At 48.9% G+C, this 22,847-nt stretch overlaps 6 protein-coding genes across 6 annotated transcripts; 1 reads left to right on the plus strand and 5 right to left on the minus strand.

Moving 5' to 3' along the window:
- Positions 1 to 6,869: 6,869 nt before the first annotated feature.
- On the minus strand, positions 6,870 to 8,675 carry BO94DRAFT_161024 (uncharacterized protein). Its single transcript, XM_025605865.1, has one exon. The coding sequence runs from the start codon at positions 8,561 to 8,563 to the stop codon at positions 7,112 to 7,114; it is 1,452 nt and encodes a 483-aa protein (XP_025465270.1). The 5' UTR covers positions 8,564 to 8,675; the 3' UTR covers positions 6,870 to 7,111.
- Positions 8,676 to 9,287, minus strand: BO94DRAFT_161023 (uncharacterized protein). The gene is made up of 2 exons (XM_025605864.1): positions 9,093 to 9,287; positions 8,676 to 9,018 (listed from the first exon to the last, which is right to left on the minus strand). Exons 1-2 carry the CDS (start codon positions 9,183 to 9,185, stop codon positions 8,788 to 8,790), a joined length of 324 nt encoding a protein of 107 aa, XP_025465271.1. The 5' UTR covers positions 9,186 to 9,287; the 3' UTR covers positions 8,676 to 8,787.
- Positions 9,288 to 13,087: 3,800 nt separating this feature from the next.
- Positions 13,088 to 14,602, minus strand: BO94DRAFT_626205 (uncharacterized protein; the record flags this gene model as incomplete). The annotated part of the gene is made up of 2 exons (XM_025617344.1): positions 13,088 to 13,974; positions 14,020 to 14,602. The coding sequence occupies 2 exons, from the start codon at positions 14,600 to 14,602 to the stop codon at positions 13,088 to 13,090; spliced, it is 1,470 nt and encodes a 489-aa protein (XP_025465272.1).
- Positions 14,603 to 15,054: 452 nt separating this feature from the next.
- On the minus strand, positions 15,055 to 16,361 carry BO94DRAFT_548398 (uncharacterized protein; the record flags this gene model as incomplete). The annotated part of the gene is given in 14 exon segments (XM_025613395.1): positions 15,055 to 15,225; positions 15,245 to 15,247; positions 15,312 to 15,314; positions 15,361 to 15,363; positions 15,429 to 15,431; positions 15,586 to 15,588; positions 15,636 to 15,638; positions 15,707 to 15,709; positions 15,761 to 15,763; positions 15,827 to 15,829; positions 15,945 to 15,947; positions 15,995 to 16,009; positions 16,063 to 16,065; positions 16,113 to 16,361. 14 exon segments carry the CDS (start codon positions 16,359 to 16,361, stop codon positions 15,055 to 15,057), a joined length of 468 nt encoding a protein of 155 aa, XP_025465273.1.
- Positions 16,362 to 18,049: 1,688 nt separating this feature from the next.
- On the minus strand, positions 18,050 to 19,402 carry BO94DRAFT_602753 (elongation of very long chain fatty acids protein; the record flags this gene model as incomplete). The annotated part of the gene is made up of 3 exons (XM_025616430.1): positions 18,050 to 18,603; positions 18,652 to 18,934; positions 18,998 to 19,402. The coding sequence occupies 3 exons, from the start codon at positions 19,400 to 19,402 to the stop codon at positions 18,266 to 18,268; spliced, it is 1,026 nt and encodes a 341-aa protein (XP_025465274.1). The 3' UTR covers positions 18,050 to 18,265.
- Positions 19,403 to 21,079: 1,677 nt separating this feature from the next.
- BO94DRAFT_470935 (cytochrome c oxidase subunit VI) lies at positions 21,080 to 21,913 on the plus strand (the record flags this gene model as incomplete). Its single annotated transcript, XM_025608356.1, has 4 exons — positions 21,080 to 21,273; positions 21,420 to 21,465; positions 21,608 to 21,725; positions 21,795 to 21,913. The coding sequence occupies 4 exons, from the start codon at positions 21,080 to 21,082 to the stop codon at positions 21,911 to 21,913; spliced, it is 477 nt and encodes a 158-aa protein (XP_025465275.1).
- Positions 21,914 to 22,847: the final 934 nt, after the last annotated feature.

The raw sequence follows: 22,847 nt of genomic DNA on the forward strand, positions 1-22,847 counted from the left end.
TGGATTGGATGTCCTTAGGAAAGCTTCTGGTTACATTTTACATTCGCAGTTGATAATACGCATGAATGCACATGTCACAGACAATCCTTTCAACCTATTATAATACTTGCGTTGTACACCCTTCGCCCATGCCGAGCCGGCAACATGAAGTTATTTACATATGGCCGGTATAGACAAAGGCAGTACAGCATACAAATTAGAAAGAAAAAAAAAGCTCATTTCCGAATTCAATCAGCCACCCGCAGCACACAGGAATCAATAGACCAGGACTTTACTCCCAAATACGCTAAATACTAACCACTATGTGGGCGCAGATGCTTGTACAAGAATATAAAGAAAGAATTACCCGACCTCTCCAAGTACCGTTCAAGACCTTACCACTGAAGCATAAACGAAGTCTGATGATGGCCCTGTCTGTATATACCAACTAGCAAAATATCCTCTATATCACTCCTTCCAAAGAAAAAATAAGTACATACGACCACAGGGTGTGGAAAACAGGGCTTCCCGTCCGCTCAGCCGTACTTAAGTCACACGCCGGGAGGTTAGTAGTTGGGTGGGTGACCACCAGCGAATCCCTTCTGTTGTATGTTTTTTGTTTTTTTACCATTCCCACTTATCAATCAAAATAGTGGTAGGATATATGTAATGCATGCATGCATGGAGCACAGAAAAGTGGCCGTTTGGGTTAGAATGAGTGGTTGCCTTTAAACTTCAAGAATCCTGTTAGAGACACTTGGGTTTCATTCAGTAAGCGGCGGATGCGTTTGTTAGATGCGCTTTTGTTTATCTACAATTTAGTTTGTAGTTTATCATATTTTCTTCTTAGTCGTACGTATATGCTGTCGAACTAATAGAAGTGGCATTGCAATTATCGAACGTCTGACTGCTTTGTTATCTGGTACGGCTCGGCCTGCTCGATATCCTTAAACTTGTAACTTAGACATTATGGTGTTTTGTACTCCATCAAAGGTCCATTTGTTCATCGAACTAGCTACCATAGAAAAGGTGATATCAGTCTTGGTCTGTCTAGCATATCCCTGGTAATTACTTACTTAGTTTTGTACTGCGTGGATGGTTTGCTCCCGGCACGGCAGCAGCCCCCTAGGCGCTGCAAGGATACCTACCTACTCCTCGATAAAGCTGTCAGTCAGAGTGTGTATGTATTTCGCTCCTCAACGAGCTGACGTAGACGGTCGGACATCTCGGCGGCTTAAGGTGTAAGCTTGGTGGACGTGTGCAGGGGACAAGTAGTTCGGCCGGCCACTTTAGTGCTGCGGCCTGAAGATTCAGTAGCTAACTAACTAACTAACTAACTAACTAAGTTACTAGCAACAACACGGTAGGATGGTCGAAGGTGCTACGGAAGAGAGCGTAGATAGCGTGGTCGTGGCGGTTGGGGAACGTAGTTTGAATGGATACAGGGGTGTCTTGGCCTCCGACAAGTACAGGAGCTGCGTTTGCTTTGTCTGGCAGAAGACATCGTCGTGTGCTTGTTCAAGGTGCATCACGGACATGGACATGACTGGATGGGATTACCCAATCTTGAGCTTACGGTATCTTTATTATAAAGACTTTATGACCAGGGGACAGACAGTCTTCATTGGGTCAACAAAGAAAAGAAAAGAACAACAACATGACATCTGTGAGAGTTACAGAAGACGACTAATTCCCTGTTAATCTCTTTACCAGGTACAGGTATATGTTTGCTGGACGCGAGGTGCAGTTATACTTGTAGGGTTAGAAGTAGGCTAGAATTGATAATTAAGACTCTAGTAAGTAGAATCTGTGGTTAGACTGGAGGTACTAGTTATTATATTTCTGATTATGGCTGCTAGAGATATATACTGTGAAGGTTTGGGAATTAGATGGATTGAGGTATGTATTATATACCTGCTTATAAGGAGGTTTATATTCCGTTTGAATCAAGAATAATCTCGCGGAGCTGGATATATATTTTTAGTTAAAGAAAGAAACTGTAGCCAATAAAAGATATGGATCTAACTACGAGCAGTGCTATCCAGTAGTGCCTACAAGTAGATAAAGACTGCTGCTCTGTCCAGGGTAGAAGTCCTGGTAATATAGCTGGTGTATTTACAGAGAGGCCAGTGAACCAGACATCCGCGGGTAGGTCTACAAACTAAGTCAAGACCCAGTCCGCGATCCTGACCTGTTGCGGGGCAGGAGTATCCTATATAATCCTGGATATGCTCTCTGGAGGAGAAGGTGGCCCGCGGATAAACAGACCCCTAGTAACTGGGGCAGTTAATATGTTCTGAAGAACAATAACATTTCTACCGCGGTGTAGTGAGAGAATCACGAGGAAAAGGGACCGCAAGGGGCCAGGCAGTGCCGGGGGTGCCCGCAGGAAGGATCGGCTATCTAATACCGGCCCTGCATGTGCTTCGCGGAGAAGATAGCACTTACCGCGGCAGCTGGGGCGAGGGCCGGCACAAAAGGAGGGACCAGTATGCGAGGAGCCGACAGCTCGGTGGGGATTGGACGTCTGCTGATAGTGATATCGCTGGAAGAAATGAGTTATAGCTGGTACCCTTAATGTACTTTGCTCGTCGTGTATGTAGCAGTAGAGAAGATTGGTGGTTGGGAATCCATGCCGGCTCTAGTTTGGGAGTAAGAGACGTGTTGGCTGTAATTTTCGAAAAATTGTTGAAAGAATCTTCCTGAACGTAGCTATACGAGGAGAATCCTCCCATCAGTGGCGGAATCAGGTCGGAGCGTGCCACTTCCACGTCGTGTTCATCATTCATGTCGTCACCGCATAGCTCTGATATCTGCCTGAGGTGTGCCAGAATATGGGATATATTCCAAGTCTCGAACACGTTCTTGGGCACATTAAATATACATAGTTACCCTCGTCGGGGAGGCCTTTTTCACAAAGAGCCCCTTTTGGCCTCAATAACAATGATGTTGTTCCCGGATGTTTCGAGTCAGGCTTTGAACAGGTGGATATAGCATGTACTGACTCTGATGCTAGTATTATCCCGGTGATTTGATCTAGTGACCTGATCAGGGACAAATGAACGTTCCTGGAAAGGAGACTTGATTTTCCTCCGAGCAAATCATGTGGGTGTTCTCTTGGTAGTGCTGCAACAGAACGCGCTGTTTGGATAGAAGGTTGAGACATGCGCGGTTACCTCTTGGAAGTCACGTAAGAAGATAGATACATGTGATACCTCATCCCGATGAGCTTCTTGAAGCGTGAAAACGCTGTTCTCTCTTCCTTTGATGGTTTATTGAAGCCACCAGCGGCCTGATTAGCGGTGGTCGACGTAGACTAGATCCACGTAGACTAGATCCACGTTGCCGGGTGCCAATTGTTCCCGTATAAAGTGAAATTTTACGTTGGTTCAAGAATTCCCTGGTTGTCAGCAAGGATAAGCCCGCGGCCTAGGGGAAAGGCACTGAAGCAATTGACATTGAGTTCGCAAAGCAACAGTTGTAGTTAAAGTGGTTCCTATATAGCAAGGGCCATGTTTGAAGGAAGCTTATTTTCCATTAATCATCTTTGGCTCTCCGAGCCATGGGCATCGGGACAACTGGTCCAGTAAAACACCTCATGCCACTCAACATCATCTTGATATTGTCGCATCCAGAGGTGGATTCATCTTCGAATAGGGTCCGTGAGCTGGAATCGTTCTGTTCACGAAATGTGCAGCTGCCACATCTTATGGTGGAATCTTTCGTGACTCGGATGACACAAAGCCCATATAAATTGTCGGCAATGTACTGATGCCAGGTTTGACTCTTTGTAAACTCGATTCAAATATCCAAAAGGGGTTGACTTCTGCCAACGCCCTGATGGCGTGGTTTTTGTCTCCATGCCTGTCATATACTGATATTTTGTCTCTCATGTAGTATGGCAGCCGATTTAGATCGGAGTTTGCAAATTGTGGTCATGCTTTTTTGCCAAACCCACTCATGGAACTTGGTCTTCTCAAACTTATGATTCTCAGATGACGGACTTATATATCAACGTCGTCGTCATTACATCTGGCTATGTATGTCATCTGTTGCCATAGAGCCACCGCGAACAGATATTCGCGAAGTGATATCGCACACTGCGTGTTGTCGATCCTCTTCACAAAGCTGGTATATTCATAAATGTGCTTTGATGGCCGGTATCTCTTGCACAGTAGCTCCTTGTCAGAGATTGCATTGCAAGATTAACAATCTATATCCCGAAGAGTCAAGCACACCTCAATCTAAAGAAGGAGCTTCCATTCCCAATGATTGTGGGCATGATAGGGCTAGACCATCCACAAACCGCGTAGCGACTCGGCAGTAAGTTTGGCCATTCAAGACGTCCATCAATGCTTCTCTGTCGTTTAAGTTATCTTCCTTAAATGAAAGAGTATTCGGGATTCCCGGACACCTGCACAAAGCTATAAGCGTGCAGAATGTGTCTCTAGCCCGTATATTGAGCATTTTCAGGCAACAAACCATGAAGAGAAGAAGTAAATAGCACTGATAATGCATAATATGTGTACTATGTGCTTCGGGTTGTGTTTTCCCAGACTAGAAAGAAGGAAATTAGATATCTGACCGGCTTTCTCACAATCAGGCCAAATGCAGCCGTTGCATACAGCGTATGGCACCAATAGTGATACCCATAGCTGCAAGGGAACCGGTGACTGTGACTTGAAGTTCAGAGTGGAAGGATACCAGATCAAGCATCGGCACCATGTACCACACACACTGTTAATTCTATTTGCCGTCTGCTGGTATCTTTCATCATGTTGACCTTTTAACAGATTGATACTTCCCACTTCAAGGTTCCAAGCTCGTATTCCTGGTTTCTGATCTATATTCAAGACGTTCTGTCTAGGCGCAGACTCAACATGTGTTTTCGTCATGACTGACATGGCTGTGTCAGTATACTGTTTCCGAGCCTTTTGTTTTGTACCAGCATGGCATTCGTGTTATCAACTCGACGATATCCAGGTATTTCCGGGCAGGTATAGCAAACCCCTATTGGGTCGTTTGCTTCCCAAGTATACTAATCCCGGTCATAATCTGTTGCAGCTGTTGTCGCGTATGCTACTGCTGTTGCGATTGGGGCGATATCCTCGAAGATCGGATACCAGCCGTTCACAGGAAAAGTCCGCAGGGGAATTTTGTATATAAACCATATATATGCACGTATGCCGAATTCTCAGAACAATGAAGATGCGATAGGACATTGTTAGAGATTTGACGCACTCGACACACTCTGAAGAATCCAGGGCATTTTTCAACAATTCGTATATCTGAACATGAACCATCAAGCATAGATAACCAATTCTGACCATCCTGATTCGATGACCTGCTGGATCCAGATATTGGCTTGTGCCTCGTTAGACAAAACAATTACTAGGATAAACCCTAGAGTGTCACCAGAGATCCATACTGGAGTTGGATGAACTTCCCCACCCCTTTTTGTTATGCTCGTAAACGAACCCATTTTGAGAATCCTGTCCCAAGGTCTGCTTTGAATTTGCCTGGTTCGTGAGGCGTTTGTTTGTTCTTGATTCGCGCCTCTGGACTTGGAAGGATATCTTCCTTTTTTTGGTTGGCTGGTGCTCATGCAGATGATTGATTCGTATTGGATCTCCACGATATCAGAAATTCAATGGCTGACTTTTGAATGTCGCTGGAGTGATGGATATAGAAGACGATGGGGGTTGTGTTGGTTTTGAGAGTAGAGTTCCTTTGGATAGGTGTAATAGGGTGTATTTTGAGGGGGGGTATAGAACAGAAGCAGCGAGGTATGCTATGCTATATGGCGTTAAATTCCATACTGGATAAGTATCGATAGATATGTTCGGCGGTGTATGAAGCCATATGATGCAGTCAGGACAAGTACACCTGTGTAGATATTTCGAAGGATGTTGGGGAAAAGAAGGAAGCAGAGGCCTTTATATACCTACCATGTACACTACACGATGAATACCGATATTCATCCAAGAGACCTCTTCACCATCTATCCTAATCACTACAACTACCATCACCACTACTGTCATTCATCATATAACTAAGCTCAGTCCCCTATCCCCCCTTCAAGAGAGCCATTTCCCCATTCATCCCCCATCAACTAAACCCACGAGTCAGTCCCCTACATCGGCTACACCCAACCACGTACCTACAGGACAATCCCGAACCTAGTCGACTCATGTTCACAACAAGCGATCCCCCTTCACAATAACCCAAACCAAACCAAACCAATCCCACAGATCGATGATCGGTACCAAGTAACAACCACACTTCACTGCAGTTCGTACCACCGATCCATTCATCTTGGATCGGAATTAGCGTACCATCGATGGAGAAAATGTCTACCTAAGCGATGGAACAGATTCCCTTCCCTCCCTTCCTCCCTCCCGTCTCTGTCTCCACCTACCTACCATCTACCATTACCCATCTAGGTGACATCCATCTTGCCTACGTAAATTCTTCACAGACAATATCTACCTATCTCATTCATTAATCTACAAAACCCCTTATCTTGCTAAACGCACCCTTAATCTAAACTAAGGTTCTAATCCAATATAACCTAATATAACCATTGAAAATATAAATTAATTGAATAGACCCGCGGGACCATTCCCGTCCCTGGGTGTCGGGATTCGGGAAAGGTCCGTCGTTCGTAGATCCAACCGAGATGAACAAGTGGAGCGGGATCCGAGTCAGATCCATTCATCTATTCCGTCTTGATCGCATACCATGCCGGGCTGGGTAAATGCTGCTATTGCTGGTGGAGTCGGGGATTCCTTCTGATTCACATTGCCGGGTGAGGGGTTGGATAGTGTGTAGTGTGGAAGGGTCGTGGAAGGGTTCGAGAATTCTTCGAGAATCGTGTTTGTGTGGGTTATAGGCAAAGTATATGGTATATAGTATATGGCATATGTTCATCGTGTCCATTGGGCCTGCTCCGGGACCATAACACTAATTATAAACATCCAAATGTAAAGAGAAGAAATTATCAAAGCATCCAGTGCAGTAAACAAAGCCGCCATCCCAACCGTATCGCTAACCAAACGCCTCATGAACCTTCCCAAAAAGTTATTAAACAGATGAACCTGAAACACTAGTCCCCAGGTAAACAAATTAAGCATTACTTTTGAATGGTGGACTTTCTCCGGCCTCGTAACATGAAGCCCATGAAACTCTTGGGGGTGGTCGGGAGCGGCTCGGTACTCTCCATCTTCGGTTGTTTGCTGCGCCGAAAACTCTTCTTCCGCCGCGCCGCCTTGGCATCCGGCTCTGCCACCTCCCGTGGGTCCATGCTGTACACGCTCTCCACTTCCGACCGCAGGCTACTCGCCGAGTACATGCTGGATGATGTCGAGCTTTTCATCATCGAGTGGCGCACCGGAGGTCGCTGGCTGATGTTGCCTGGAACGCTCGACACACTGTAATTAGATCCGGACCGATGTCGGTTGAACGTCGGTGACGAGTAATACGGCGCCGGGCTGGATGTGCGGGATGGAGGTTGGCTGACGTCGGAGCTGGCAATCGAGTAGGACAGGGAGGAGGATCGCGCGTGGAACTCTTCGTTGGGATAACCCAGTGTGCGTCTGGTGTTCGGGAAAAGCGTGTAACCGCCACCGACGTTTTGCATGGACGGCGGACGGCGGAGGGTACCCGCTTTGGGTCCGCGGTTCGATGTGCTTTCGGCGGAAGTCTGTGGTCGGTTCCAAGTCATGGACCGCGAGCGCAAGGCCATCGGCTGGGACGTTTCAGGGACATCCGCCAGAGTTCTGGGGATTGTGAAGGGGTCCGTATCGGCCCGTCTGGGCTTTTGTTTCGCATACTTGCTGTGCAACTGCAAACTGCCGCGCTTCATATGCGCCAAGTAGTCGGGTCGTTTGTCGCTCAACATGGGTTGTGATTTGGTGCACTGATTCAAAGAGTAGAGCCCTTGACGGGGTGGGAAGCGGTTGGGTACATCCACAGAAACTGCAGACATTGGCTCCGGCTCGTCGACCACTGGTCCGTCCGTGACGGGGCTGATTAGAATTAGATTAGGTTTGGCGCTGGGTTCCACAAAGGTGACCTGCTCGGCGACGAGCACGTCCGTCTCGTCGTCCGAGTCGGTCGGGGCGGTCGGGGCGGGAGACGCAGATCGTGGCGATGTAGGAGGCTGATAGACTGTGGGCTGGAGGAAGATAGGAGATTGCAAGGGGGAGGTCGAAGTAGGCGAGGGCAGCTCGATGATCACATCGTCATCGTCGTCGAAGATGTATGAGTCCGGGACAAACGTCGTGCCGCTGCTTCGCTTCACCGTGTCCATGGACACCGGTCGACTTTGTTTGCTGGGCGGGTAGGCAGACAGGAGACGGGAAAACGCCGACTTGTCCACCGGCGACTCTGGGGAATTGACATTGGAAAGCTCATCTGCGCTGGTATCCGAGTCGAAGGGACCGGCAGTCTTGACAGGCGAAAACGCATGGTCGTGGGCACCCAATTCCGATTCCGAAGTCTCTTCCTCATCAGATTCGTATCGCCGTGGCAGCAATTGATCATTTAAGTAGTCCAGATCGAGAGGGGCTGTGGTTGGATACATGTTGTGTGGTCGATAAAAAGAAAAGTCGAAAAGAGGGGCGAGAGAATTAATCAATTAGAAGCAGCACGCCCCAGGGGTTAATGAAGAGAGATTATATGGTCGGGGAAAAGGTCATCAAGTCACGACGCAGAACGAGGAAGGAGTGAAAGAACGTGAGATGACGAGCGAGATGAAGAAAAATCAGCCAGGGGAAGTAACAAACAGCCGACAGGAGGCAAAGGATATCAAATATACCGGCCAGGGACCGGACAGGGTATATTGACCACACGGGATGGCATGCTCGAAACGGGTGGAGCCGACCCTGGGGGTTTGTCTTGAACGAAGCCACTGAAATGCCATCGATCACTCAACCTCCGGAGTGGACGGACCATGATCCACCCCGAAGAGGAGAATTGAATTGCAGGAAAAGCAACGCTGCATGACACGTGCGCCACCAGGCCAGCGCGACAGAGTACCTAGATAGTCCCTGAGAATCCAGGACCGTCCCCATGAGCCGCGGCAGGCCAGCGGGAATGAGGGTAGCGCTTACGTCCTCACCATCCTTGCCTGACTCTCCTGCTGCAGCCAAAGTGGTCCGCTGCCTCAGGATATTCAGGATCAGGGACGCGGACAACCCTTGCATGCGCGGTTCCTGACTAAAACCTGGGCCAGGAGAAGCAATGATAGCCGGGTCGGGCGTGGACGAAGATTCGGATTGTCTACCGGAGAGGGGACAATCAAGCGCCACGGGACCGATATTGGAATTGAATGAATGGATATGGATATGGACGAATTAGACATGTCGACGGGGGTAGTCGGGATGGAGAAGGTCAGTGCTTTGTGCAGTGATGGAGAGGGGAAAGGAGGAGAGAAAGTCAGGAATGAATGGGCGTGGCGTGCAGATGGCGGCCACATCTAGATTGCAGCCCCGTCCAAGCCAATCACGGGGCGGGGAAGTGCCAAGCGAGGTTGGGGCCATGTGGGCGGATTCTTCATCGAATTCAGCATCCATCAATTTTATTTTCTGATTCTCTTATTTTCTTCATTTTTCTGATGATGATGATGATTACGCTGGATAGGGAGTAGTTAACCATAGTAGTGAGAGTTAGTGGGAAAAAGCGCTGGGTCGAGCGTTGCCGGATCCACGCTGGAAGTACCACTAGTCCGAACGGGGAGGTCTAACTGCTGCGGTTGCTAATTATTGAGACGTCTCTAATCTCGAATAATCCGGACCCCAGGGAAATGACATGGCGCATTGATCCCATCAATTGATCATTTCTCGATCTCGATCGTACACCACTATCATTACCATCACGACGACGACCACCACCACCACCACCACAGTTTGTACTACATTATTATCCTCATCACATCACATCAACCTGATACACTTATCCCCTGGTTCCTCTCGGGAACCATTCCCAACTCCCAAGCAACGCCGCTGCTCCAGACCAGTGGAGCATGTCTAATTCAAACACGCCAAACCCCAGCAAGCGAACTATCTTCCCGTCTGGAGTTCGTCGCTTTTTCCTTTCTTTTTCTTTGGTTTGGTTCCCACCCCCTTTCTTGCATGCCCACTTTTTGAGGTGGCCAATTGCCCGACCGTCGAATGGGAGATTTTGGTGCCTGTTCCCGCTGCAATAGCCGCAACTCTCCCTGCAGACCGACATCTTTGCTCGCAAGGGATCTGCTGGTGAGGTCATGGTCCGATTTTTAGGATTCCGACCGAATTGGAAAAATATCAACATTGCACTGCTGGATTTGTAGTGTAGATGAAGTTGGGGCAGTCAAGTACATACCTACTGTGTAGGTAGTAGGTACAGAGTAGAGGATAAATGCAGGTTGGGGAAGATGATCCGTCGAGCGGGTGGAAAATCATCGGCGTCATCGGTAGATTAACCAACCCCCCAAAATAGCCATGATTGTCGGATCAACGACCGTGTTTAGTGATAGTCACTAGGTCAACTCTGACTCCCGAGGCCAAAGGATAAACAACGGCCGAACCTACTCCGGACTTATGCAGGAACGCAGCCAACGGTGGTCGCAGTGTGAAACAGCCGAACGGCATAGAGGGGCCAAGGGATGCTTGCTTATCGGATGCGTTTTTCCGGGATAAAAGGAGTTCAGTGAGTTGGTTGAAACTATCAACGGCGTGGTGCAGTGCATAGCAGAGTGCAGTACAGAGCTGAATACACATGGACGGGCATAAGCGGAGCTGGGATGCCACGGAGTCCCTAATCATCCATGAGGTAGGTAAGTAAGATAATGTAAATTTTTAGCTCTATCCTCCTTACTTCCTATCCTCTTGAACTTCAACAATTATCGTTCCCAGCCAGCAGCACGAAATGCCATTGTTGCTGGTCAGCGCAATGACCCGATCATCACCATCACCATTAACTTAACCTTCCACTCCAACCCCATGATCACTCCAATTGATGTCAGTGCACATCACCATACGTATCATCTGCTATGACCCCAACCTCCATCCACCATCTACCCAATCAAACGCGCTGACCCGACTTGGACTCGAGCACCTGTACCACGAACACGACCACCCCTGGATGACCAGACCCCGTCATTGGTCTACTCGAACTCAACAAACCACCAAACTCAACTTACCCAGGTAGAAAGAAAAGAAACCGGTTTCCAGCCATCAATGCGACCAACAAACCCGGAGAAGTAACTAAGCTAGCGTGACCCCGAATAAGGTGCGCACCCACCGTTCGGTAATCTCTCAACCAGGCCCAGCAATCCAACTCTCGACATCGACATCTAAGAATATAGATTATATTCAATATATTGTTGTGGTGTGCAACACGGGCACCAATAAGAGTACTTAAACGGTGTTGGCGGAAGGTAGGTCAATTAGCGCTATCCTGGTGGTTTCAGATTGGCTATATATGGATGCGCCAACGTCGATGATGAAACTCGGATAATAGTTGAGTTTGTGTGATTCTACTTACGGAGTACGGAGTACTAGTTACCTAGTGACTTCCACTGGAATTTAGACTCGGGGAGAGTGTGACATGACAGTTGACAGAAGTGGAGGGGATGATCCTTTCTTTATGATGTGACCTGTCTAAACACAAGACAGGTTGTTAGTCTACCATTCAGGAGAAGTGAAAAGTGAGTGAGTGAGTGACACGGAGTAGTTGCCTAGACGGGGTGTAGTACACTGCCAGTACTACCATCATGCGATTCAATACTAGATACCTCCCTCTCTCCCTTCCACCTACCAAAGTACTACCAAGACAACCAAGCAGAAATTTTATACCCATTCCTATACCACACCATACTATATCCCCTCCCTTACCCACTACCTACCCAGTTAATTAACAGTTACCCATCACCATCAAGTGGAGCGACAACGGCGCCCCTCCCCTCCATCCTATCATCACCCAATGCACAATTTTAGAAGCACCCACTAAACTAGGTAGTACTAACTATCACCACACTATCGATTCTTAATCCCTGTTTACTTTACCTAAGAGTGAATTGCCGTTACCGAATCAATGCACCGCCGTTGGCAGATACCTACATACCTAGTACCCAGGGTGTAGGTAAGTGTCCACCTGTCATACTTGTCATCCCGCGCGGGACTCCACCTCGGTGTTTACCTACTTACTTACGTTAGACCCTGGTACTTACTTTACTTTAGGTACTTGTCGGTGGGTAGTGGAGTGGAGTAGGTAAGTACCCAAGACGTGAAGAATGGCATGTTGTGTTGTACTTGCGACCTATTTCCTCGGAAAAAAAAAGATTTTGTGGAATAAGGAGCGGAGGGGGACGGGGACGGGGAAAGGGGTGTAAGTGTGGACTTGGCACATTCACATTCTGTCCACGCGCTAGATGTCATTCTTTTCGGATTATGTCGGAATTTTCCCGTCGTATGAAGGAAATGCTTATTGGGGATTAAGGGTTGGGTTTGGTATGGAAGGGAGAAGGTATAGTATTGTGGACTCACTGTGGTGGTGCTTCCATTCCGTGGCTGGGCCGGGTGACCGATTACCTTTTGGCGATTGCATTCCGGGGTGAGTCAAGTCGGGTTGTGGGTTTGGGGAATGAAGGTAGATACAGACTACATCATAGTACTAGGTAGGTAGGTAGGTAGGGAGGGATTATTAGATCGGGGGAATTGGGTATTAGGGTGTGGATTTTGGGGTTGGTTTATATATTTGATTTAATTTGTGGTTTTTGGAGGGGGGATGTAGTCTCGGGTATTCCGTAGTTAGTTAACGGTTGGGTCTAAAACTGGTCGTCATCTCTCTCGAGTATTGTGTAGTATAATGAATTTGTGTTTGCTTTATGATTCTTTAGTGAGAGTGATGATTAGTATTATGTTTTTGATGGCATAGAATTGCTGAATTCGAAGGATTAGTTTCATGATACTCTTATGTTTGGCTATCGATAAGACTTTGGGTTTGTATGGATACAGCTATATAGATCTTGATAAAAACAAGTCCTATCAGCGCAACCACCATGTCCATTCACATTGTAAAGTACTATAGGTACAAGCATATATAAGAACAACATCATCTCACCCACTTAACCCCCTCCGACCCCCCCCAACAACTCTATCCGCAACCTCCTCCCCTGCATCCTCCTCAACCACCCATCCGGCCTGGTACTCGACTCCATACACCACAAACAAAACACACTCAACGGAATAGCCACCACAAACCACTGCCAGAAGTTCTTCCCGCCCGGCGCGAACTCATCGCTCATGCCGTACAGACTCGTCACGAAGCTCAGCGGCACGAACCCAAACGCTAGGTATGTGAGCTGGTTGACGCGGAAAGTCTGCGACTCGGTGCGTTTAATCTCTACTAGCTGAGTTAGGGAAGCGGCTGTTGGGATGAGGGTGTTGCTGAGGGTGGAGGAGAGTTGGGCCAAGGCGGTGGCTATGGTTTCGTAGGAGTGGAGGAGGTCGAAAAGGGTCTTTTCTTGATGTTGGAGGAAGTGGTGCGTTTGTGAGATGTGGGTGGTGAAGGTTTGGAGGCGGCGGTGTAGGGTCATGAGGGCGTGGAGGTTGGGGTTGGGGTTGGATTGGTCGGGGTGGAGTGGTTGGTTTGGGAGGGAGCTGATGGTGGTTTCGTGGTGTTGGATGTGTTGGTCTAGGGCTGTGAGGGTGTTGGTCCATTCGGATAGGATGATTTGGATGGGGTAGTATGCGAGGGAGATTGTTGGGGGGTTGGCTAGTTTGAAACTGGTTGGGCACTCTGTTTGCCAGTAGTAGATTTGGTCTTCAAAGAGGCCGTGGCGGGGAGGATAGTATGAGTCCCATTCATTGGCTGGGGAGTTCGAGTCGAGGAAGTCTTCGTAGCCGCCTTGGAATAGATGGCAGGTGGGTGTGTATGGGAGGTGTTTTGAGTTGCTTGTTTGGCGGAGTATGAGATGGTTGTTGTGGATGGATGGGTCGACTAGGATCAGGCCTGCTGGTGTTAGCTTGCATATTAGAGAGATGGATATGGACATACCAAGCCAACCATCGTTTCTATTCTGTTGCACAAAGATAGAACAGTTATGTTGGATGAGTGCATTGCATGTACCGTCCTGGGTTGGCGGAAGAAGCATGACCTCTCTGTTGACATTCGTTTCCCTGGAATACTGCGAGCTGCATCCCTCTTGTAAGCCATGCAGGGTAACCGCTCGATAGTAGTGATTTGTGATGAATGGTTGTTTTCTTGATCTCAGTGCACTTGCAATGGTCGAATCCCCAGAAGGGCCATTGTGTCCGATATGAGAGGCAAAAAATAACGGATCAATATGCAGTAACGAGCCCAGCATTTCTACAATTTCGCGCGACAGATCCTCGATAATAACAATGCGACCGTATGGGAATGATGATTTCGTGGTCGTGTCATCAGATAAGATGGAATATAATCCCTGGTGGTCTAGATCGCGATAAGCAGGCGCAGGAGTATCCGGGGTGAACTCCAACACGCCCATGCGACAGACATTTTGGTCCACTAGAGGATCATCGAGGAAGTAGCAGAGGGGTTGCAATGAGGATGGGTATCTTCTGCTCTGTTTTGCCACATAAGACCTGTAGGAGCTCATGGTTTACTTCGAAGAATCAGGAACATGGGAGCATTTCCTGTGAAACGTGTGGAAGATGATAGCATGGAGAAAGGCTGTGCATGTCTCAGATGAGTCGCGTGCTTGGCGGGTCATCGCCCAGAGGGTTTATGATAGGCTCATAGCAATGGATTGGGCCGTGCACTGGATAGTGTTCCTCGGTGCAGGCATTTTGTAGCCACGGCGAAGGTAATGTCCAGTTTGAACGAGCGTACAAAGATAATGGATAGAGTCTATCTGATGTTGATAGAATGAAGAGGCAGAATGAGTTTAAGACAGACAGAGTGGGTAAGACTTGAAGATTTGGACGATGTCGATCTCATTAATTAAGCTATACAATTTGCTCAAGATCAGACATTCCAAAATTCATCCAGCACTATCTCTTGACCTCTGCATTCGCATCACGGCATAGGAAACCTTTCGGGAAATAAAACCTATGCCGAGGTCACATTGCGCCTTGCATTCCTCCATCGTTCGAATATCGACTCGGGGCAGTTAACCGGGACAATCCCGGGCGGGACATCGGGGGTCCGCTCCCCTGCCGTGGGGTGGCCATTTACAGACCAAGGTCTTCCTTTGGGGTTGTTAGCTGAGGGTTGAGTGATCTGGGGATGGGATACTCACGAGCTAGATTGACAATTCGTGTCAGTCGTGAGCAGTTCAGACTGAAGTCAGGTTATGGGGAACTCACGATCTAGGAACGTTAGCATCATCTAGTCAAGTTTTGGATAGGTACTTACAGCCTATTATTGCTGTTTAGCTGGCTGACAAGATCAGTGAACATATAATGGTTTCAAGTAGCACTCACATCCTAGATTGGTTAGTTGCAGCCTTCTGTCTGGGGTAAAGGGATTACTCACAACCTAATTTGATCACACGAGTTAATAACTATTAGTAGCCACTGGCTCTCATTCCAAAGGACAATCGCTTCATTCCAAGCATTGATTTCTTCCGGGGTAACTCACAGTCTGTATTTTTTGTTAGCCTTGCTTATATAGGTCAGGAAATAACTTACGTTCTGAGAATGATTGTTAGATTAAGCTGAGACATAGTAGTAAGTCACTTTTCAATGGACGGTTTACTCACCAACTAGAGCAAGTTAGTAAATAATCAAGATACTCAGACTGGCATTTCACTTACCACCTATAGCAGTCACCGAGCATCAGCATCAGCTGAACTTTCCAATGGATCAGTGGGATTACTTACAACCTGTTATCTTGTTAGCAACGGTCTGTTAGGTAGAAGGGACAATACTCACTCCCTAGTTCGTTTAGTCACTCATTCCTAATATAAGCACATAGCTAGTTCAGGACAAGATACTCACAATCTTCAAAAGTCAGTATCAAAACCATTGAGTTTGAGTCAGGGACTTACCAATCCAGTGCTCTCCTTTGATGGGATTTATATTAGCAGAGCTCAATACTACAGAGCTTGGGACTCACAGGCTGTACTCAATTAGCATTCGATCATCAAAAGAACGACACGTACTCACAGGGTAGTAGGATCTCTTGCTGGACGAGCCGCACTGAGCGGTCTCAAGGTTCTTGGCCGAGTTGATAGCGTTCTGGGCAGCCTGAACCTGCTCAGAGCTGGCATCGCTGGCCTTGTCCAGACGGGCCTGGTAGGTGGCGATGTCCTGGCTGATCTGGCTGCAGCTCAGGGAGCCGGAGGAGGCGGGGATGGCCAGGGCCGAGGAGGCAAAGAGGGAGAGGAGGGAAACAGAGATGACGGAGAAACGCATGGTGGCGGTTGTAGTGATGTGTTAGTTAATAAACTAAATTAGAGTGGGCAGATAGGGGATTGGAGAGACAATGCGATTGTTGATGGATGGAATGCAGACAGAACAGCAGGAAATGAGGTCCCTTTTATGCTACGTCCAGGCCATCACATCATATAGCTGAGGGTCAGCTCCTTCCAGCCGAGAATGAAGATCACTGCTGGGAGGCGACAAGGTCAATGCTCTGCTCCACGTTCAACCTCAATAGCAGAGGCGCTAAAGCTATGGAGCACTGTCCTAGTGATTGATGGCCGGAGATCGCAATGGGCCCCGTATGGCTCGGCATACCTGGATCATCGAGAAAAAGAAAGTAGCATCTAGACAAGCTAGAGGCCATCTAGCGCGCCTAGAGATATAGCTCAACTCATGGCATTGGCTAGTGAGCAACCGAAGATGGGCTCGGTAAATAGATAGTCCAGCTCGTGGCGGACTACGTGCTCATCAGATGCCAGAAACACTGTCGCTTTCAGCTGCATAAACTATTGAACCTGCTAGTGATCAACGGATCCAGTCGACAGCGGGATCAAAGATAAACAGGAAGCATTAGCAGCAGCACGCAGCACGAATGTGGCAATATAAGCTTTCAGCCAATCCAGCCACTTCCGGATCCCTCGGGCTTGAACGACTATAGATTATCCCGTCAGTCTGAATCTAAATGCATGGTTAACTGGCGAGCGGTGATTATCTGCCTACCACTGGGAAGGATGCTCATGATCGATCAGGGCCCTTCAGCATGTCAAAATTCTTCAATTGCAATGCTAATCCGAGCCAGCTGCGTGGGACAGAAGGAGGGTGGAGAAAGAAGATCGGTCTCCGATGGGAGCCATGAAGATCTCGGCTCGGAGTAACTCGAGGGTCGATCGTGACACTTCACCAGCAACTCCGATTCTTTTACGAAATCCAAGTGGCCTGGCAATCACCTGTCATTCGGCTCTCCTGATAAGCGAGCATAGGCTGGCTGCCTGTCCATTTCCGAAGTCCCAAAAATGTGAACTCGTTGACCGCCGGATCCCAGGGCTGAGCACCGATAGGCAAATGTCACGTCAGCCAGATGCCCCCGCAAACTATAAATATTGGCGATAGTTCCTGCGCGGACTTGCTCGCTTTTGTCAGGCCGCTACTATTTCACTCATTGCTTTTATGGCCAGCCCCTGGGTTCGTGCCTGTCGGTGACCCTCATCCTCCCATCGACACGCATGATTTGCTCCATGATGCATGATATTAAACTCACCTTCGCTTACCCCCTATTTGTCTTTGTGTTCCGAGATGGAGCCAGCAGCACTTCGATACATAATAACATTGAAGATAAACAATTCCGAAAGCAATCAATTATGTACAGGTAAAGATCAATTAGACAAACACATAACCATGATTACATTTACGTTGACCTTCCCGTCTATAATACTTCACCAGAAAAGGTACCGCACGATGAAAGGTCCGCATCCGGCAGAAGTAAAAACATCTAGAATACAGCCTGGAAACAGCCAGTGCAGGTTTCTTGCCTGACGCATCCCCAGGGAGAACTTCACCCACTCCCACACACTCGCTGGGATCAGCTTTGCGCCCTCCCTGCAAAGCGGCGGTGCCACATGCATAAGCTGGTCGCGAAGCAAGGCGACCAGGGTCGTCAAGGTCATTCATTAAATAGTTATAAGTTTTTGTCGGGAGTAAAACATCGAGGTTAGAATCCAAAGGCATTGTCTCGTCGGTGCTCCATCGCTGGTCCGTGGATTCGCCAGAGACAGTGAGGCGGGCATCTAATAGAGTTTGAAATAAGTCGGTCGAGGACAGTATTCGTAATGGCAATTCCGAGCATATCACCGGAGAAGCAAGGGAATTGCGCATCTGAACAGTTGCAGGTCCAAGACTTAGGCCTTGCGGGAGCGGGTAACCGGGCCATTGGCGCGGCCGGTCGACACAGCAGCTCCATTCGACTTGGCGCCTTTGGCCTCCGAGGACGGCGAAGAGACCTCGAACTTGGCCATGTCGATAACAGCCTGCTTGCCGGTGTTGCGGCGAGGACGGCCAGTCTTGGCAGCCTTGTTGTAGGTGGCAATGTAGAAGGAGATGAAGAGGAAGAGGTAAGAGCTGATGACGGCCATTCCGGAGAAAGCGGCGAATTCCTCACCAGCACACTTGCCCATGTTGGGAGCCCAGGGGAAGTAGGTAGAGGAGAAGTAGGTGTAAGACGCAAAGTAGACGAAGCCTGCCATCTGATTAGCGAAAGCTCGACAGAACGGGTGGGTTTACTAACCGAGATCAATGACGAACTGGATGATCTGGAGACGGGTGATCCACTCCTTCCACCAGATACGGATACCGCGAGCACTCTGGAAGTAGTACCAGTACATGACCACGTGCACCAAAAGGTTGATATCAATGACGACCCATTGAACGGCTGTCAAGCCGATGAGCTGAGTATAGCAAAGGAGAGCGGTAGCGCCATGGTGGTAGGTGTGAAGGAAGGTAAGAGGCTTCTTCTTGAGGAACAGGAAGACGGTGTCAAGGAGTTCGAGGTACTTGGTCAAGTAGTTGAGCTATCCTGAGTTAGTAAACCGGATGCGGTCGGATGGGATTTTCCCACTGGGATAGGCACTTACATAGTACAGAACAATGAGAGGCTGAGTCCATCCACCCTGGTGGTCGCAGATAGCAAAGAAGATACCGTTCCTCCAGAGAGTGGGGACGAGCTGCTCAATGAAGAGGGCCAAGAGAGTTCCGCTGATCAGGGTGAGGTAGAGGTTGTGGATCATGAACAGCGTGTTGAGCTTGAACGCAGGTCTGTTCTTCATGAACTCACGGCCACCGAAGACGATCACGTAGTAGGCAACGAGCGCAATAGCAGTTTCCTTGATAGTGGACATGGGCGTCACGCCTTCTTCGAAGCGAAGCTCGCTGGCGGGATAGCCCACCACCGTTTCGAAGGCCTTGTCGAAGATAGGCCATAGGTGAATGCCAAACGGCCGATCAATTGTCGGACGGGGCAGGTTCTGGAGGAATTCCATGTTGAACGATTACCAGATTATCGCTCAGACCGAACAGGGTATGCGACGGCGTAGTCAGGAAGAATTGAGCTGGAAGACGACAGCAAAAGGCTTCTTTCTGAATTCTCTATGGTCGCGGAAATGCTGACCGAAAACAGCCAAATAGACTGAAGAGAAGAGAAAAAGAGACGGAAAGAAAGAGGTAAAAAGGAAGGAAAGAAGGGAACCGAAGGGTTGGAGGGTCGCGGAGGAGGAGGAGGGAGGAGAAGAAGAGAAGCAAAAGAAGCAGAAGGAAAGGTGGAGAGGGTGGAATAAGAGCTGACTGTTGCAATGGAAGGAGGATCAATCCGCGTGTCTTTTTTTTGGGCTCCGGCGCGCCCGCAGCATCCGGATGGGGACTAGTGTAGCCTCGGCCACTGGTTGAAAAGGGGCGACCCTGCCAGTAGGCCCGGCGATCATGTGCCATCCCAGGCACCGAATTTCATGTCCTTGGGATTCCGTGGTAAGCACAGTCATCCTCAACAGTCAAGCCCAATCTCCTGCAGATCGATGGGGCTGGCACGTTGACATTGTCCCCAGATGCATGGCTGAGAAGGTGAAAGGAATGCATCGATCTGGCCGCTAATACCTAGCCGGCAATGGACTCGTCCCGTCATCAGGTTCGTATGGGGAAAATCACAGACCACTTCCCTTTCTTTTCACATGTCTCGCCTGCCTCGCCTTCCTGCAATTGTTATCCATCGAGCTTGGGCACAGTTGCCCCGTAATAGTAGTAAAATTACCAGGACGGCCAATTGCAGAATACCAACTCCAAGGACTGTCTCAATCTAACGTTCAATGTCAGAGCTTCGACCGTTAATATTAGCATCTACATCCAGGGCACATGCAGCAAATTCTGAAACTAGATCGACCCAAGTTTCCGATTTGTGTCATGGCGCAACCTAGATCTTTACAAGGGTGTCTAAGTTTAAGGTAAAACTTGTCTGACGCATTCCATCCTCGTTCGAGAAGCCCTGCCACGGTCAATAGACCGGGACAATGTATGGCTAAGTCTCTCTAAAAGCTATATATGATATCGTATTGTTAAATGCAAGACTTCATTCTTGCAAGATCAAACCCCCAAAAATGGATTCAAAATTGAGGCTTGGAGAATATATAAGGATCGCCACTGGGGGTGTAACTCAAAAGCCCAGTTGGACCCGGAAGGCGGACCATCAGGAGGCCTTCATTTCCATGCTCGAGTCCTGGATCTGATACCGATCCTGCGTTAATATCATGCTTGGCCGGGATTAGTCACGCCACTTCCTGTCCAACTCCCTCCGAGGCATCATTGAATCTATGGAAAGCTGCTAGCCAATCAAACCGGACAATTGAAGGGCTCCCCCATCCACCAATCACAAGCGGCAGATAGAAATCAGCCTGAGGCCCCGGCCCGGATGGAAAGGGCAGCGAATGACCGCATTGGGGCCTGAGGCGGCAACGGGCTCGGGCGCGAACGGGCAGCCGCAAAAGAGAAGCGGGCGATTATCAATGACGGGCTGACCTGCCGGCCTGAGGCATCAACAACCTCACACCACCCGCAAAATCCTAGCGTAGCCGGCTGAACCTCTGACTTCGACTTCGTCAACACCTCGCCCGTCCTGATCTCCCCTCACCCACGTCCATTCGTCCACCTCCACAACCCACCCTCCTCTCACCATGTCGCCCATCTCCGTCTTCCGTGTCGCCACCCGCGCCGTCCGCCCTTCCGGCTTGATCAGAGCGACCCAATTGCCCCGGTCCCGGGTGCAGGCCCCCGTTGCTCTGGCTGTCGCCCGTTCCAGCTTCAGCACCTCCGTTAAGCGCCTCGGCGGTCACCACGAGGACGAGACATACGAGCAGTTCTCTGCCAGGTATGCAATTACCATCCGTGAAGCCATTGGGCCCCGACACACCCTGGGTTGCACGATCCCGATCGCAGGGATTCACACCGTGCTCCCGACATTCCTCCTGATACACACCCGCAAGTTACACCCCGACTGACCCCAATTCCCGGTAGATTCGAGAAGGAGTTCGACGGTGTCCAGGATGTTTTCGAGCTCCAGGTAAGCAGACCGCCCATTATCGCTCCATCCACTCCTCTATCAGTCCTCCATAATCAGCAAAGCTGCCATTGGCAGATAAACCTGGCCCCATCCCATATATCAGACAACATGCTGACAAGGCACCCTTTCCCTCATAATCCAGCGCAACCTGAACAACTGCTTCGCCTACGATCTCGTCCCCTCCGTTGAGGTCCTCACCGCCGCTCTGAAGGCTGCTCGTCGCGTCAACGACTACCCCACCGCTGTCCGGATCTTCGAGGGTGCGCTATCTCCGTCCATTTCCGTCCCCTTCCAAACACATTGACTCATACTTTTTCTCCTACAAACAGGTGTCAAGGCCAAGGTCGAGACCCCCGAGCAGTACAAGCAATACCTCGAGGCCCTTGAGGGTCTTCGTCAGGAGCTGGGTGTTGCTCTCCGTGAGGAACTCTACCCCAACGAGGAGTAAATTGCACGTTCGAAATATATCTCATCATGTTTCTTTCTCTCCCCCACCGTCAATCGCGATAGGAAAGCTGTATACATACTCTAGAGTGCAGTTGGAATGAAGTCGGTGGCTGGATGCTTCCGACTTCCCTGGCTGTCGGGGGGTTGAATGGAGGTGCACGCGTGCTTTTCTATACCAGTGCTACTATAAATTTTGTGAGCATTTGTCTGTACTCTGTATTATTGGTGATAGTGCGGAAAATAAGAGGGTGTCTTTTCCATTATCATCTATGATTGCGGATATATGATGCTTGGATCTATCTTAATGCGGGCGTCGGTGATGAGGATTGGGTCATTTTGGGAACCAGTATCAGGCAGTAAGAGCACATTCTGCTTGGATCATTTGCAACTGCATCGAATGAAGACAGGGCGAAGAAGCAAAGAACGGTAAGCTGTGACTAACAGGGAATCTTTGAGATGCATTCGAGTGTCTTTTGGTGCGTCTATAGCGGGAATGCAGTATGGGAATAATAAGAATATAGGTACAGCCAGACCGCTCCAGCGATCCTTTCAAGGTAGCATAACACAACGAAGACTATAGATAGGAAGGGGCAGTCAAGATATAGAAAAAGAAAAGGAAGCCAATCCCTTCGAACGCCGCCGAGATTCTGATATGGATTTTGATGACTGGTCATGACGAAAGTGTATGTAATTGGAGAATGGAACATGGAGGCCGTGACAGACGCATGCACTGAGTCGCATATGCAGACACATGCCCGATGACACGAGATCTCTAGTACCGGGAGCAGACATCCCTGGTTCCAAGCTCGAGATCATAATGTCTATGTGCCAGGAGGAACGATACCGGTTCGTTGCCCCTGTTGCGGAATGTTTTAAAAAGCAGGGTTGGATATGCGTGCCCTGCTTATGCACAACTGATTCGAAAAGAATGCAAT

The sequence above is a fragment of the Aspergillus sclerotioniger genome, assembly GCF_003184525.1.
Source record: "Aspergillus sclerotioniger CBS 115572 chromosome Unknown BO94scaffold_22, whole genome shotgun sequence".
In the NCBI taxonomy this organism is placed as follows: domain Eukaryota; kingdom Fungi; phylum Ascomycota; class Eurotiomycetes; order Eurotiales; family Aspergillaceae; genus Aspergillus; species Aspergillus sclerotioniger.

Excerpts from the sequence above, each read along its gene's own strand:
- BO94DRAFT_161024 (XM_025605865.1), bottom strand. The coding sequence starts at position 8,563 with ATGTATCCAACCACAGCCCCTCTCGATCTGGACTACTTAAATGATCAA.
- BO94DRAFT_161023 (XM_025605864.1), bottom strand. The coding sequence starts at position 9,185 with ATGCAAGGGTTGTCCGCGTCCCTGATCCTGAATATCCTGAGGCAGCGG. Across the intron at positions 9,019-9,092 it reads CAGGCAAGGATGGTGAGGAC|GTACTCTGTCGCGCTGGCCT; the intron begins GTAAGCGCTACC and ends GGGACTATCTAG.